A 15,859-nucleotide genomic window follows, 5' to 3' on the forward strand; every position below is an offset into this window, starting at 1 on the left:
TGTTATGAAAAGACTATAATATGTGAAGCACATGTTATAATCCCACATTACAGAAAAGCAACTCCACAGTGATTATCCAGACTCCATCCGATAATGCCTCTGTTCAGTCTGCCAGCTGCCGTAATGTAAAATGTCCCTTTTAAATATGAGAAAGTGTGAACAAAAGCAAGATAAAATTCTGTCTTTGACTTAAAAAAAAAAAAGACAAACATGTGCCTGTAATGATTATGTTACTATGCAATTAGCCCAGTATCCACGATGACCACCATGGCAACAGAGTCATGGAGGAGAAAATTTTCAGCTTTTTGCACACCCACATGCTGAGGCTGGGCTACAGTATCCACATTATGCAGTGCATTCAGTCTGCAAATGTATCCGGCACTGTGTTGCAGAATCAGCAGCCTTATTCAAACTTAACTCTAACATTTGCATTGTGGCTTTATATTTGTGGGCTTGGCCAGGGGGATCGTGTTTATTCTGCATATCCAAGAAATGCTTCTTTAGTTGATTTGTATGTCCCTGTTGTGTAAATAAAAAAGAATCGGCTGTCCAGTTGTTCATTTTTTACATGCAGCAATGTGAAATTAGAAGAGTTTCATTCTGGCCTGAAGGGAAATTTTAAATGCAGCAGGATAGCAAACCCATTTTACAGTAGTCCTGCAGCTGAGGAAAGCTACAGCTGCTTTTATAGAACAGCTTCCCCAGTTAAAAAAAAAAAAAAAACAGACAAAACCAACAAGGTGAAAACAATTTGTTTCAATTAACATCTAAAAGTCTTTAAAAATTCAACTTGCCTTGGCCATAGTGGAATCTCTGCATAAGCAAAGGCTCTTAAAATCTGAGTATTTTTTGTAAGCCTAATTCCAGAATAAAAAAATAAACAGCTTAAAGCGTGATGTTCCCACCGCTGCGTTTCAACAAAGGCACCAAGTGTTTTGTTCCTATGCCAAACATACTGTTAAAACATTTTTCTATTGCCCAATAGTTTACTCCTTCAGGTCGTCACACAATTCTCCCACACAGATTTGAGATTTTTATTTTCCCCAAGATTTTGATGTTTATTTTGAAAAAAAAAAAAAGGTTCCATCTTAAAGCCCTGCTTTTGGTTTCAGACATTCAGATTATTGTTGGCACAATAAGACTGATCTCAGCATTTTGGCAAACAGTTTTTTCCCTTTATTTTCCTTATAAATTGTTTTGTTTTAATATGAAATTTTTACAGAACACTTGTCACATTAAATTAGAAAAAAGTTTAAGTTATTTGATTTGGTCTCACTACAAAAACCAAGATGTTCTCACAGGCAAATCCTTAGGTGTAACCCAAAATATGTTTTCATTACACAGTACTTAATTCATAATGTAAACGATAAATTGATGCTTGATTTATGTTATTTTTTTGTCTTTTTAAACCACACAAAAGAATAGAAAAAAAGCAAACTGGAAAGACTGATTTGCTTTATATTTTCTACAAATTTTCACAGTTTTCATGTTACAATCCTTCTCTACAAAACTTTTTTCTTCTTTTATTGACACAGTTGATTTAAGTTTGAGTTATTAGCACCTCAAAAGCATGTTTTAGTTTAATTTTGGTGTATTCTCTGTCGCATTATGTAACTTCAATCCACTACATTAAAATTCAGACATTAACATTTGTTGTTGCCACCTATGTGCCAAATTTAAATTGCTTTGAATTGCTTGAGAAACCTCCAAGAATAAGTGATTTAAAGTTAATATAATTTATTGGTGACTTTTTTTCTCTGGTACCTTTGACAGCCAAGATATGATGTAGTACAATGTTGCCACCAAGTGGAACAGTTAGCAAAAAACACCAAAATTATGATGAAGATAATTATAAATAAGAAAAGCAGAGTTTCAGTTAGAGGTCAAATATTCAGTCAATGTCTGATGTTTTTCAGCCTAAAGTTTTAACTATTTAATTTTAATACCTTATGATGAATTAATATTTCTGTTTGCATATTTCTCAATGAACATTGGTTGTAGTGTCATTTATCCAAATCTCACTGTACACTATATTATACATTTGCAATGTCTATAAATAAATTATTCTATTCTATTCTATCCTGAACTAAGCAGAACACTTGCTGAGATTTGCTCAGAGTTTTCTTGAGTCACACAGAGCCTGATTGGTCACATTCTTGGGTAGAGCTGACAAAAGCGTAGATAAGATTATAAAGGCCTGTGAAATACTAAGCTAGTATGGGTAAAAAATCCACCAAAGTGCTAAATTAAATCTAAAAATACCTTCTAAAGGGCTAATAATCCCATCTTGAAAGTCAACAACCTAAGTCATGTACACACAGAAACTAACAAAAATGCGCTTAGTAGAAAAAAAAAATAAGTTTTCATAGATGACTATTCAGCTATTGTAGCAGAGCACATGTGAGGACAGAAGGAAACCCTGGTAGCAGGTATGCATTATGAAGGAATTTCAAAGTAGCTATAAAGTTAAAGAAGGAATGAAAACTCAACAAAACAAACACAAACATGGACAATCTGTAAGGATGATAAAATAAGCTCAAATTTCCTGCGATGAAGGCTTAAGTCCTGAATGTACAGATGACAAAAGTTGTGATTATCTTGTCTGAATACACTGTAAGGAATGCCAGACGGTTTGTCTGTTACAGATCCTAATCTTAGGGAAAATTATTGCTAAAATCTTAAATTTTCAGAAAGGATTATGCTTTCAAATGTTTAAAAAACTGAGGGAGGCAAATAAAAATAAATGCTAATGTCAGCAGTTTTAATTGCTTAACATAATTAGCAGTTCCCTCCCTGGTCGCTCCTATGTCTAACCTGTTCAACCTGCTGACATTTTACGTCAACCGAATCTAAGGAAGACAAGGTGTGGAGGATCACCAGTCTAAATACACACAGCCAGAATCTTCTCACCTTTTCCAACAGGATCAATGGAAACAGACAACATGAACACGGAAACAGACAACTCAGAGGACATCGAGTCCCTAATAGAGGACATGCAGTACATCCCTGGCCACTTCCACCTGGAGCTAAACCTTAACTGTGATCCTGTTGGGCCTGCGAATTTGAGATTCAGAGACACTTACCTGAAACAGGACAGCCTGCAAGCTGAGCTGGAGGTTGAAGTGGGATATCTGCAGTACGCTGTTCGAAATCTACTGGGACTGCTGGCGTTTCACCTGGAACAGCTGGACAGAGCTGAGGAAATATTCAGGTAGAAAACACCAACTTCTTCTGGAAAACTGTGTGAGCTAAGAAAGCTAATGTAGAGAGATATCTTGGGGCATAGTTTGAACCAGCATATTTTTAAAAGCCTGTCTTTGAATACATTTTATAACATTAGGCTTTCCAAAAATTGAAGGTTTTGAGAATGATATGACAGATCAGTGAACCCATATCATTCTGACTGCTCTGTTTCAACTTGTCACAAGCTGCAATGAATGCAATAAACACAGTGCAGACTTAAAATGACTAAATACGGCGTAAGTAATACATTAGAATTCAACAGCCATTTAAAATTTGGCTTGACCTCACAAATGCTATTTTATGATGCTGACAAAGGGCTACAAGGCTCATTTGAGTCTATTGGGTTAAATCTATGGGGATGATGGGGCAACAAAAGTATAACATTTTAAGAAGCATAGAAAATTAAAAGACTCAATTTAAAAAAAAAACATCTTGTTTTAAGTTTTTGTATTAAAACATGAATGGTCTCTGCTGCCTTCAGGTCTGCAACAATGATGTTGTACAAGTGAGGGACCTAAAAAGAAAGTGATACTTCACCTTGGCCCTTTTAGAGTACAAAAGAGAACTGAATGAATTCTACAATAAATGTAGAATGCATCGCATCCTAAAATCGACTCTAATAGGTAAAAGTAGCCAAAATATAGACTTTAACATTGGAGTATTCAGCAATACTTTGGGAGCAGGAAGGTTTCAAGGAATCTATTCTAAAAATGTGTTTTAAATATAGAGTTTCTGTCATTTGCTCAAAATGAATCATTAAACTGATTCATTTTAAATGATTCAATTTTGCTCTAAAATAAGTTTCTTTTAACCCTTTATTTTCTGGCCTTTTAAAGGAGCATCTGCAAGGAGGACCCTGGGAATCTCAATGCCTGGGCCAACCTGGGCTTTGTGTATGACACACAGGGGAGAGAGGTGGATGCAGAGGAATGTGTGGACAAGGTCTCCTGTCTCATGGGAATGAACTCTGGAGATCATTCCCCGGAGGAGACCAGGCTGCTAGCAGCACGATGTCTGGCTGAGCAGGCGTACGTGTATCCACATGATGTGGAGCTGGACAGCGACGACAACTTGAGGGAGAAGCTGATGTCAGCACTGTCGCTTTATAGCAAAGCTTTGCATTATGGGGGTCAACTGGTAAGAGAGAAAAGACGAAAAAGACACAATGAAAGTTTGACAATGAAGGCGTAAACATCAATAAACACGTTTCTTTTCTCTAGCTGTCATTGTGATTAAGTCCAGTATGTTTAAAAGAATAATTATGATAAAATTTTATATTATTCAACTCTTTGTAGAGTACAGTTCCAAATTCTGATTCAAGCAGACCACTCCATTAAGTGTTAAGCTGATTCTTGTTGTCTTTAGATACCAACCGGAGAAAAACGAAGCTGGTATTTTAAAATGGCAGCTATTTATGTAAGGTATGGAGAAAACATCTAATATCTATATAAATATATATATGTATATATTTTACAACTAAGTGTCTAAGTGTTAAAATGTCCAGTCTTCATGTCTCTTGAAGACTGGACCAAATCATGAGAACCAAAGAAGATTCTGAATGCTCAAGACTCTTCCACTACAATAAGGGACTGAGGCTCCTAAAGGAAACAGTGCAATCTGAGACAAAGCAGCACAAAGGTAAGCATGTGTCTGTCTACTAATGAAAATTTCAAAAAAGAAAGGTTTTAACGCTATGATCTGGGATTACATTTTTAAATAATTGTTCAAATTGATGCTCCATCCAAACTGTAGTCCTTCATCACATAGATTGGACTAATTACAGCTAATTTTTTTTATCACCTGTCATGACACTGATTCAATTACCTTTTCAAGACGGTAATTGCTAGTCTAAGATAAACAGAAGTAAGTTATGTGTAGCTAAATAAAATCATATTTTGTCTGAAAAGTAATGTTTTTGCAAAAAGTCTTTTCTAAAGCAAAATAAATTATGCATTTGGTATTATGGCCTAAAATTCTGAGATTTCATGGGTTAGGGTTAGGTATTGTACATATTATACATATGTACAATATATGCTGAAATGTGGTGAATCAACATGTGCTTCTGTAGCTTAACTGTTTTGTTCATTTGTTCTTTAGAGAGGCCATGATTATTATTTTTTTTCCACCAATATAGCTCCATAGAAAGTGAGTAAACACTCTTAATTGTGATGTGTCTTGTTAGCTTTAGCCTGGTGTTACATTGGCATCATGTTGGAAAGAAAAGATGAATTTTCCTCCATCCCCATGTCGATACATGACTGTGGTTTCTCAGCATCTGATCCCCTGTCTTGCTATGGAACTGTAAGTAAACTCAAAATTGGAAACCTCACCAGATACAATCCAATAAGAGGGAGACAAACAGAAATTCTGACATGTTGTCATTTCAACTAGTTATTCCGCATGTCTTTAATTTATTCTTTTTCCTTCATTACTACCTTTTCAACATGTTATCTTCATATACAACATATATTTTGACAGAGTTGTTTTGGTTTAGACATCAATGAATAAAAATAGTTGTAACAGAATTCTACATGCTGACATTTTACTAAGAGTCTTATCAAGCTTTATGATATCAGACACAGAATTAACCAATAAATCATACATATGTTGGTAAAATAACAATCAAAAAAGTCTATGTCAGGTCTCACAAAAGGTCAGGGAATTATTATGCATAAAATAAAGTTTATTACATTTATGTCTTATAAAAGTAGGATATGCTAAGAGATCAACATCCTTTTAATTTTTAGTGTTTTGATGTGACATAAAGCAAAAGAGGCAATTTATTTAACTACATTGTTTTACTTTAATAGGAGGATTATTTTAATCTGAAGCTTAAAAAACTCTTTTTCTCATACTGTCGATGTTTACGAAAGGTGAAATGTCAGATTTTTAAGTGAACAATTAACTTAAAAATTAATTTGATATATTGTTGTTAACCTCAGTTAACAATAATATGATTTCAATCTATTATATGTATTGCAGCCAAGACAAAATACAATTCAGACATTAGCATTTGCTGCTGCCACCTGTGTGCCAAATTTAACAGAACTGTCTTCCTCTTCAGGCCATGGATTTGGCTGGTGACGATACAATCACCCTGAACCTTCTGGCCAAAATCATCTTTTTGCTGGGCAAACATGAAATGGCCACAGGGATCTGCAACATGGCTCTAAATGTTCTGCCAGATCCAGAGCTCAACTGGCAGGCGTACTGCACACGGGCAAAGGTATTGCATCTGAGACACATTAACTCAACACATTTCATGATATACTTAGATAAAGTTGTGAATAGAAGGCTTTAATGTATTTTCTGTTCATAATAACAGAGTGTAAAATAGCTATACTTAGGTGGTATATTTACAATACCCTCCAAAATTATTGGCACACCTGGTAAACTAGGACCATGTTAAGAAAATTGAGAGAAAAAAAACCCCTCAAACTATAAAAATAAAATCTTTTTACAACTTTATTCTGGTAACATTATGACTTTATTCTTGTATTATTTCAACTTTCTTCTCAGAATATTATGACTTTATTCTCATGCTTCTTTATTCTTATAATATTATGACTTTATTCTTGTAATTTTATTTTTTATTTTCATTATTTCTTTATAATGTCCCAATAGTCTGCTGTAAAGATTAGTATCAAACCAATAAAACAACTGATTTTGGTGAAAAATCTATCATTAAAGGTTATTCTTTTAAGAAGGTACTTTTAATCCGACAAATGAGCCTCATCAGAGAACGTCTTGTCATTTCCTGAATACGACTGTATATTCTGTGTTTAGATTAACGTGATCTTATATGTCAACAAACTTGAGAACGCAAAACTTGGAATAGGAGGAGCTCCAGATCGCCAGAAGCTAGCCGAAGCTAGAAAAGACTTGGATAGAGTGCTGACAGTACGTCCGTGTTTGAGGACTCATCTAGAGATGGCACAGGTAAAGCTCTGATGACTAAGGTCTGGGACATAGGCTGGAAACAGACTTACAGCTTCATGCTCTTCTTTTTAGGTATTCTATTACATGGGAGTTGATGCACTCCAAGAGAGCCTTATGGTGGACGAAAGTTCAATAAACCATGCTTTGGTGAGTCTGTCCAATGCTCTACAGTTCAAGCCAGGAGACAGCTTACCAGACCTCCATGTGCTCAGAGGACGCTGCCTTTTAATAAAAGGTGAAGAGCAGAATGCTGCAGAGTGCTTCAAGCAGGCAATGGACTTAGAGAGGCCAGGGAGCACTGACACCACAGCCCTGCATTGCCTCCTCCTGACGCTCCTGTATCTATTTATGCAAGAAGGTTCTGACCCTAGTTCTGTCATCACTCAGCTGGAGATGTGGGTGAACAAGGCAGAGGAGCGATATCCACAGGATATTGTGAAATCAGAACTCAGGGTTCTTTACAGAACGCACACAGAAGAGGTGACGGAGTTGTCCAAGACTCTGATCAGGACGGGACGCTTGGGCCTGGTGAAAAGGCTGCTGGAAACCATTGTGCCCAGACAACTTACTGAGAGAAAATGTCTGAGTCGGTCTTTTTCATTTACTTGAAACAATAGTATTATTTTACCAAAGCAAATGACTATTAGCAAAACACAAGAGGCAAAAAGTAATCAAGCATTTCAGAAAAATGGTAGTCCTCAGTAAGGGTTTTAACTATTATGTTTGTTAACCTCATTGAAAGGATAAAAACAACAAAAATATATTTTGAATGTGATCCTTAGAAACTTGTAATTACAGTGCCATGCAAAAGTATTCATAGCCCCTTCAACTTCTTTATCTTTTGTCTTGTTATATCCGTATAAAAGCATTTTACTGGTATCTTATGTCACAGATCAACATACCATATGATTGAGAAGTGCATAAAAAAGAAGCATTGTTTTAATCTTTTTTAGAAAATAAAGATCTGAAGAATGGATGTTATTTATATTTAACTCACATGAATCAACATTTTTGAAGAACCACATTCTTCTTTGCAAAATACCTCCAGCTCAATCACACGGGATGGAAAGTGTCAGTCAACAAACATTTTTACAACTTGTCATTGTCCAGCTCCATCTACTTTCCAAAATTAGGTAAAAATGCATATCCACAACTTTGTTTACATACATATTTTCTATAAAGTCTGGCTTGTATTCATATTTAGGTCCATCAATCTGTCTGTCAATTCCTACCAGCTCCAAAGCAGAAGAAAAGCATCCCAACAACATCACAATCTTTTCCAGTAGCCAATGCAGTAAATAGTACATATCTAACAACTGATAAACATTAAAACTTGACAATCTACATTCCAAAAAGTTTGACAAACAATTCAGTTGTCGACAGCCAAGTTCACCTTCATTTTTTCCAAAAAAAACTAACAGTCAAAATTACAAAACGCACAAAGATGAAAGCAGTTTTGCAAACCGCGCTATTAGCTCTATTTGTAATGCATAACCAAAGAAATCTTTTAAGAAGGTAGTTCTTGTCCTAGCACTCCGATCTGTGTCTAAATTCCACTGATGAGAAAAAGGTCCTTGCGATTTCCAAAACAGACAGCAGAGAGCAGTGTTGTCAATGACGTGGAAACAATAGACTGTGAGGTTAACAAACTTTTCATCCTTTAGGTGAGTTGGGATGACCAAAATGATTTGTACAAGAAAAGAGAGTGATTTTTTATTATTTCTTTTAGTCATAAGTTAAAATACACTAGGATTGAAGTGCCTTTAAAAGAATGTAAACCAAATACAAAGTTATGAAGAGTTTATTTATTCCTGCGTGTGGAGATATTGTAAACCACACCTCAAACACACCGTTTTTTGTTTGAGATGGAAAAATAACTAAATAAGGGAAGACATAAGGAATTTAATTGTAGACTTCCTTGATGAACCAGAACCATTTCTTTATGCCTCAATGTGCCCCGTTCATTGGTTCAAAATCATTTTGCATATATAACATATATAACCTGTGACTAGCATATTGTTCGGGAAGAAGATAGGACCACTGTTGCAGATGTGACACTGCAACACTGGTGCAATTGTGGTGTAAAAAATGGAGATCAATACCAGAACAATACCTGGGTTAACCCAGGGATAACCCACTAATCTCTGGTTGGCCAGGGAAAAATAATTTCATTTTTCTAGGAGATTTTTACTGTGATTCGAACAAATAAATTACATTTAATGAAAAGCGGAAAGGAGTCCTTGATCTTAGTCTTATAGAAAATGTGTGGTAAGAGTAGACAAGCTGTGTGAAAGCAAGGTAGCCAACACACCTGACCCAGTTAAACTAGTTTTGTCAGGATGAAAAAAAAGTTGTGATTTGATTCAACTTCTTTCTGGGTTACACCTGTCCCATTATTTAAGATTTAGTTTATGCAAGTAACCAGATTAGTAAACAGTAATCAGAAAATCAAATCAACAACTCAAAAGCTAGAACTTTTGAGTTGTTGATTTGCAATTTTCATTGTACATATTTGCAAAAAAAGAAAAATAATGACAAATCGTAATAGATCCTGGGTCTTAACACTGACTGTAACTCAGATAAATATTTAAACTCAACAATCTACCACTGCAGCTCCAAAGTCATCATAACATAATTCCTCACTCCTTTTATTTGAAACAGGAAGGGCTTTTAGTCACAAGAATTCAGCAGAAAATGGATTGGCTGGGAAAAAAACAGTTTCAACTTAAAGTTCATCAGACAAGAAGCTTTTCCAACTGACCTGTTTGATTATGAGTAAAGTGTTATTTTATTTCCGATTCGATCACTTATTTCCTCAAAAGAGAAAGTACTACTTTGTGCTGAGTTGTCACAAGGTCAGCCAAGATTTGTGACTGCTGGAAAAAAAAAAAAAATTCAGAATTGACAGAAGCGCATTCATAAAGTCATGTGACACCATGGTGATTTATTTTTTCCTCAACACACCAGCAGGTGGTCGGTGACTGCTAAAAGATTTTGACCTCTGACTCTGACCCCACTCTGTGGTTTAACTAGGCCACCAACTTTATAGTTCAGTTAGTGTTTTTCCAAATCACTTCCACTTTTTTATAATGTTAAGAATTGACAGAAATATTTAGCACTGAGGAAATTTTATTGAAAAACATTCTGTTGCACAGGTGGATCACGGAATCAAGTAGGAATTTAATAAACACCTAGCACCCCTTCGGTTTGAACATTGTTCTCTGAGTTGCCATTGGGCTCTTGGATTTCCCTTGTAAATATTCATGTGATTCCTCTGTTAGAAATATTGTGAAGAGCATTTTTTGTATGCATGGCTGTTTGTAATAAAATTATGTTTCTCCTACATTTTCTGTAACCTTTATTAACAAGAACTTTGAAAGAACCCAAGATGTATTTTGTGCTTCTGGTGCAGTATCTCACCAGGTTGTCACCCATATTTGATGTGAGTCCTTTTACTAATTAGGCCAGCAGAAATATATTTACTAAGGCAAGGCAGACATTGATGTTCTAAATATTTATTTCCTCAACTGTACATGAACACAACCCTCTTGTGTCATGTGTGCTTCATAATGACATATTTGGCTACCATTCTTGATAAACCAGCCCTGACTTTGCTTTGCAACACAAAGTCTCCTAAACTATTCTGAATATTTAGGACATTTTCTATGATGATTATCACCAGGAGGACAATAAATATTTTTATTATTCCTTTGTAAATCAAACTTTCTTTGAATGTCTTGGCAGGAGTGAACTATAGAGAAACTTACATGTGAAAGGTAGGAAGCAGTTACTGCCTCTGACTGTGATGTGGCTGATTTCTCCGTGAAGGATAACATTTTTTAGATTCTGTTGACCTGCTGACAAATCAACCACACCTGCAGAAATATAAAACACTGGACATACATTATCGTTTAAGCCCTGCTTTGCGCAAGAATTCTGGTTCTGCAGCATTGTGTTTTTTTTCCCCAAGGTTCTGAATAACTCTTGAGACACCACACCCCACACAATCAGTCCTTTCAGCACTCTCCTGGTTGACAGCAAGGCTTCCAGATTCATCAGGTAAAATGTTGTTTCTTTGTGAAAATATCCAATGGCTCTTTTTTTTCTCTTTCTTTTTTCGCAAAGGAAAATGAAATTTGCCTAAAATGTAAATTTGTGAAATGTCAAAACCGGGACAAAAATTACTGTTGATTAGCAGTAGCATCAAAAACAATTTTAGAACTGTTCCTCTTTGTGAAATTTTGAAACAAAATAATTAAATTAAAAAACACATATGTTTGTTTGTTAAAATACAATCAGTATTTGTCTTATTGCATAATCTTGTGTGGTTGCAGGTTTATTTTACCAATGCTAAACTTTTCAATTACCCAAAACAGAAAGGAATGAGATCGGTCACAGAGCTCAATCATGAAAAAAAACAGACACCCGTTTTCTCCTTGATTTCTATGTTAAATTAATTGAGATCCATTTAATGTAACATCATTTCTTTTTAATTGTCTCGTAATATGACAACACAGTATCTTATTTCCCTGGACATGTAGGGTGTGTCATCCATTGTTGCAATCATGACGAGTTTGTTTCTGTTGACTTCATGTATATTTAGAGTTTGAGAAACATTCTTTTCTTTGGGTATTTTAAAAAAACAAAAAATGTATTCATATCAAATACAATTCTTGTTCCCTACATTATTTCACAGCCAATTTCTTGGTGGACATTAAATAACACAATTTAAGCTTTTCTCACATTGTAGAATTAATGTATTTATTTATTACATGTGAGAGGAAGTTTTTCTCTGGAAATACTTTTCAACTGAGCAAAAAATTATTAATGTTAGGATCTTGCTTTTCTTTTCGACCAACTGCTCAAGAAATTTACCTCAAGCAGTTTTACATAAAACAAATAGTTAAACTGGTAGTGTTTTCTTTCCCCTACAGGGTTCTCTTTGTAAGGACATTGCCACATCCTGCATCTGTGTGTGGTGCTCCTTTTGCCAGATGCATCGGGAGTTATTCATTTTTGGAAAAAAAGTTAGCTCCAAAAACTAAAACTGTCGAAACTTTTCATGCTACTTCTGTACAAGTAATGAGTTTTGTGGGTTGATCATACATTGAGTTTTTCCACCTAACCTGTTGGTTAGGTTGGAATGCTAAACTGGAACACTAACAATTCTATCACCTGATCAGAGGCAGTTCATTAGCTGACAACATTTAATTTCAATGTAGCAAGATGCGATGAAGTGATAACACCACCTAATCTGATGCAACACTGAGCTGTCTTCTGCTGAGAGCATCTTAACATGCTAGATGTTTGAAACTGAAATTTAAGTATTTATTACCTGACTCCTTGGGGAATTCACCGAACATGAAAATATAATTCCCAGACAGTTAAAAATGGTCACACATAATTCGTGACAGAGCTGTATATTTCTCAAAATCCCTTAACATTCCTCATTTCTGACCTGTATTTCTGACCTTGTTGTGTTCTTTGGTTCCCTGTGATTTTTAAAAACTCGGTGGGTATACATAGACTTACAAATGGTACACCAACAAGAGGATGCATTTAGTTAGGGATTCCGATCCTGATTTGAAAATTAGCTAATTGAGACCTCAGTTCAGACATTCATAGTCAAGAGGACGAGAGCATCTAATGCAATGTTTGATAATAAATAATAAATACTGTATGTGTTGCATTTAACATTTTTTGACTTTTACTTTTTCTGGCTTTTACTTCTCTCCTTTCCTTTTTAAGCCAACGTTTAGTGAAAGATGGGTGGAGAAGACTGGAACTCTGGGCTCCTCAGCTGCTGTGATGACATAAAATCTTGTAAATATCAATCATTTTTAATCCAGCATTACGTTTACCTTTTTACTACCCTGATTTTCTCCATTATTTTAGCAAATAAATCTGCTTAAGAATAAATGCCTTCAACATTATTTTTTTTTATTTTTGTTCAGGCTGTTATGGTTTGTGGTGCTGCCCCTGTCTTGCCTGCACCGTGTCAGGACATTTTGGACAGAACCGCTGTCTTCCACTGTGTGATATTTGCAGCCCTGCTGTGATGTCTGCTTTTGGGATACCTCTGTTTGTCCCCCCTGCAGGATTAGCCCTGCGAGTCGCGATTCGGCAGAAATATGAAATTAAGGTAAAAATAAAATGAAAAAATAAAAAATATGAGTCGATTAACTTCTTGTCACACATTAATGATGATTTCAAAGTTTTCTTTTCGACCAACTGCTCAAGAAATTCACCTCAAGCAGTTTTACATAAAACAATGAGTAAAACTGGAAGTGTTTTCTTTCCCCTACAGGGTTCTCTTTGTAAGGACATTGCCACGTCCTGCATCTGTGTGTGGTGCTCCTGGTGCCAGATGCATCGGGAGTTGAAGTATCGCAAGGAAACCCCTGCTGTCGTGAACCAGCCTGGAAAATGAAAAGCTACAGAGATTAAGCGGTTTTCCATTTTCTACTACAGAGGTTTTATAACTGCTGCTCCAAAATTCGATTTATAGTGATCGTCTTTATATCTAAACATAATTTGTTTTTAGTGTTACTGTGGCTATAAGCATAGGATTTAAATAAATAAAACAGTCTTGGCCCTTGAACTTCAGAATTTGCTTGGCACAGTTTATGATATGATCCACTCCACCCTGTGTTACAGTCATAGCAGACTTAATTATTTTGATAAGAATTTTAATACTGAGATGAAGGATGAAGAAAAAAAAGTTTACTTTTTAATGGTGGTGTGTTCATGTCTCTGTTTATGATTTATATTAAACTTTATAAATATATGTAATTGACATCATATTAATATTACATATGAATGTTTTTAAATGTGTGGTTTTTTAATATAACAGCATTTAATAGTAAATATCTATATTTGACTGTTACCTGTCTACAATTCTAGTTTCACTTCTTGGAGTAAATGTTATTAAATAATTATTCCTTTCAACAGCAGCAACCAAAATTCCTGGTTTTAATTGAGTGCAGTTCACATTTAGCAAAACTCTTTGTTAGTTTGAGGTTTCCTTCATCTTGTTTTACACCCATGTCTTGTTTTGCATAAAATGTATCAAAATTTTGTGTTACTTAAAATTTTATGACGCATACAATTTTGGTAAAGAAAGAAAGAAATTATTTGAAAATATGGACATTTAAAAGGATAAAATAAAAAATTTAGTAGAACTTCTCTATCATAAGAAAATACTACAAATTCATACAAACCAAACACACATTTCTAAATCTAATATTCATGAATAATTTTTAAACAAATTTTTTAAACTAATACTTGCAGGGACTGTATGTTATAATAGTGTAATAATAAATATACACAGACATACTATTTACTTAAAAACCAATGCACTTAAGGCCTTTTAATATTTACAAAATATTTCCGAGGTTGGTTTTGTGTAAAAAATGAAAAAAGGGAATAAGGAGAAACATGCATTATTGTTTTGTACATTTTAATCCGAGTGATTAAATGCATTAAGGGAGAAGTACTGTGGTAATGTGAGAAATGATGAAAAAAGCAGAAAGGCAAAGTTTTCTGGAGGTAACTTGTGTACATTGTCAAGAGAAGTGGAGTTTTGATGACTTTACTGAGACTTTCAGGACAACTGAGGATGAAGAATCTGCATCTTCACATCCCAGCATCCCAGATGAACCTCTCCTTCTCTCCAGGGAATGAGGACACAGAACTGCAGGAGGGTGTTGGACACCCAGCATGGGAAAGGTCTGACCTCGAAGAGGGGGTGTCAAGAAAATCCGAGATCATTTCACTTCCCCATGCTGGAGATTTTAGTTAACAGTAACAACAAATAAAGTTACCTATAAAATAAGTCACATCAATCACATCTAGACCCAACAGTAGACCCAGACTGCAATAAAATGAATCTGGTTGTGTGTGTTGTTTTGTCTCCTGCAAACTTAGCTTTCATTATACTTATTTTTTTTTATCTAATCATAAGATATCTTAGTCAGAGAGAGAGATGAGACAGGAAGAGCAGGTTTCCTGGAAGAAGAGGAAGTAAGTTTCCAGCTTGCAGCTGTATAAAAATAGCTGAGACCAGTCCTTGTTTAAAAGCAAAAAAGTTTCAAAGGATGAAATCTAAACATTTTGAGTAATTAGATAAGATTTAAAGTAAAGTACTTATATTAATATTGGTTTACTTATAACAATACTTACACTTGTGGAAAAACGTACAAGTAAAACAAGTAACTGTAACTTTGGTATCAAATCAGAATAATAAGTTGTGGTTTTCATGAAATTATAAATTAATGCTAAATTAAAGAAACTAAAAGGTTTATGAATGTGATTTTAACATTGAACTTGAAATGGTGTAAAACATGTAACTGCTATTAAAGATCACTGATGATGAGGTAGATAGTAGGTGAGAGGTTAGGGGTAAAATGGGGACAAACGGGAAAGCAGAGATGACCAAGACCTTATTAGGAGATAGCTTGTTGAACAACTTACACGTGTCAGAGACATGGGAGGAACATTGAGCAACCCTGAGACATTAGCCAAGACATCAGGACAAAATGTCTCTAAGACAGTGATGGATATGAATTTATCTGTCCAAACAAGCTACCCAATAAAGCACAGCAACAGTGTTAGCCAATGAAAATGCACTGAAAGCGGGTATAAACCCTATATAAGGGAGAGCAAAAGAGGAATCTTT

General features: G+C 35.1%; 2 protein-coding genes across 2 annotated transcripts; both read left to right on the forward strand.

Annotated features, from left to right (window-relative positions):
- The first annotated feature begins 2,859 nt into the window (after nucleotides 1-2,859).
- Nucleotides 2,860-8,158, forward strand: ttc22 (tetratricopeptide repeat domain 22). The gene is made up of 8 exons (XM_055052143.1): nucleotides 2,860-3,211; nucleotides 4,080-4,380; nucleotides 4,609-4,664; nucleotides 4,766-4,881; nucleotides 5,426-5,544; nucleotides 6,308-6,469; nucleotides 7,030-7,182; nucleotides 7,255-8,158. Exons 1-8 carry the CDS (start codon nucleotides 2,928-2,930, stop codon nucleotides 7,789-7,791), a joined length of 1,728 nt encoding a protein of 575 aa, XP_054908118.1. The 5' UTR covers nucleotides 2,860-2,927; the 3' UTR covers nucleotides 7,792-8,158.
- Nucleotides 8,159-11,172: 3,014 nt separating this feature from the next.
- Nucleotides 11,173-14,259, forward strand: LOC129374106 (cornifelin-like). The gene is made up of 4 exons (XM_055052306.1): nucleotides 11,173-11,241; nucleotides 12,931-13,005; nucleotides 13,137-13,324; nucleotides 13,490-14,259. Exons 2-4 carry the CDS (start codon nucleotides 12,948-12,950, stop codon nucleotides 13,610-13,612), a joined length of 369 nt encoding a protein of 122 aa, XP_054908281.1. The 5' UTR covers nucleotides 11,173-11,241; nucleotides 12,931-12,947; the 3' UTR covers nucleotides 13,613-14,259.
- The last annotated feature ends 1,600 nt before the right edge of the window (nucleotides 14,260-15,859 follow it).

The sequence above is a fragment of the Poeciliopsis prolifica genome, unplaced genomic scaffold, assembly GCF_027474105.1.
Source record: "Poeciliopsis prolifica strain line A6 unplaced genomic scaffold, Auburn_PproV2 SCAFFOLD002, whole genome shotgun sequence".
In the NCBI taxonomy this organism is placed as follows: domain Eukaryota; kingdom Metazoa; phylum Chordata; class Actinopteri; order Cyprinodontiformes; family Poeciliidae; genus Poeciliopsis; species Poeciliopsis prolifica.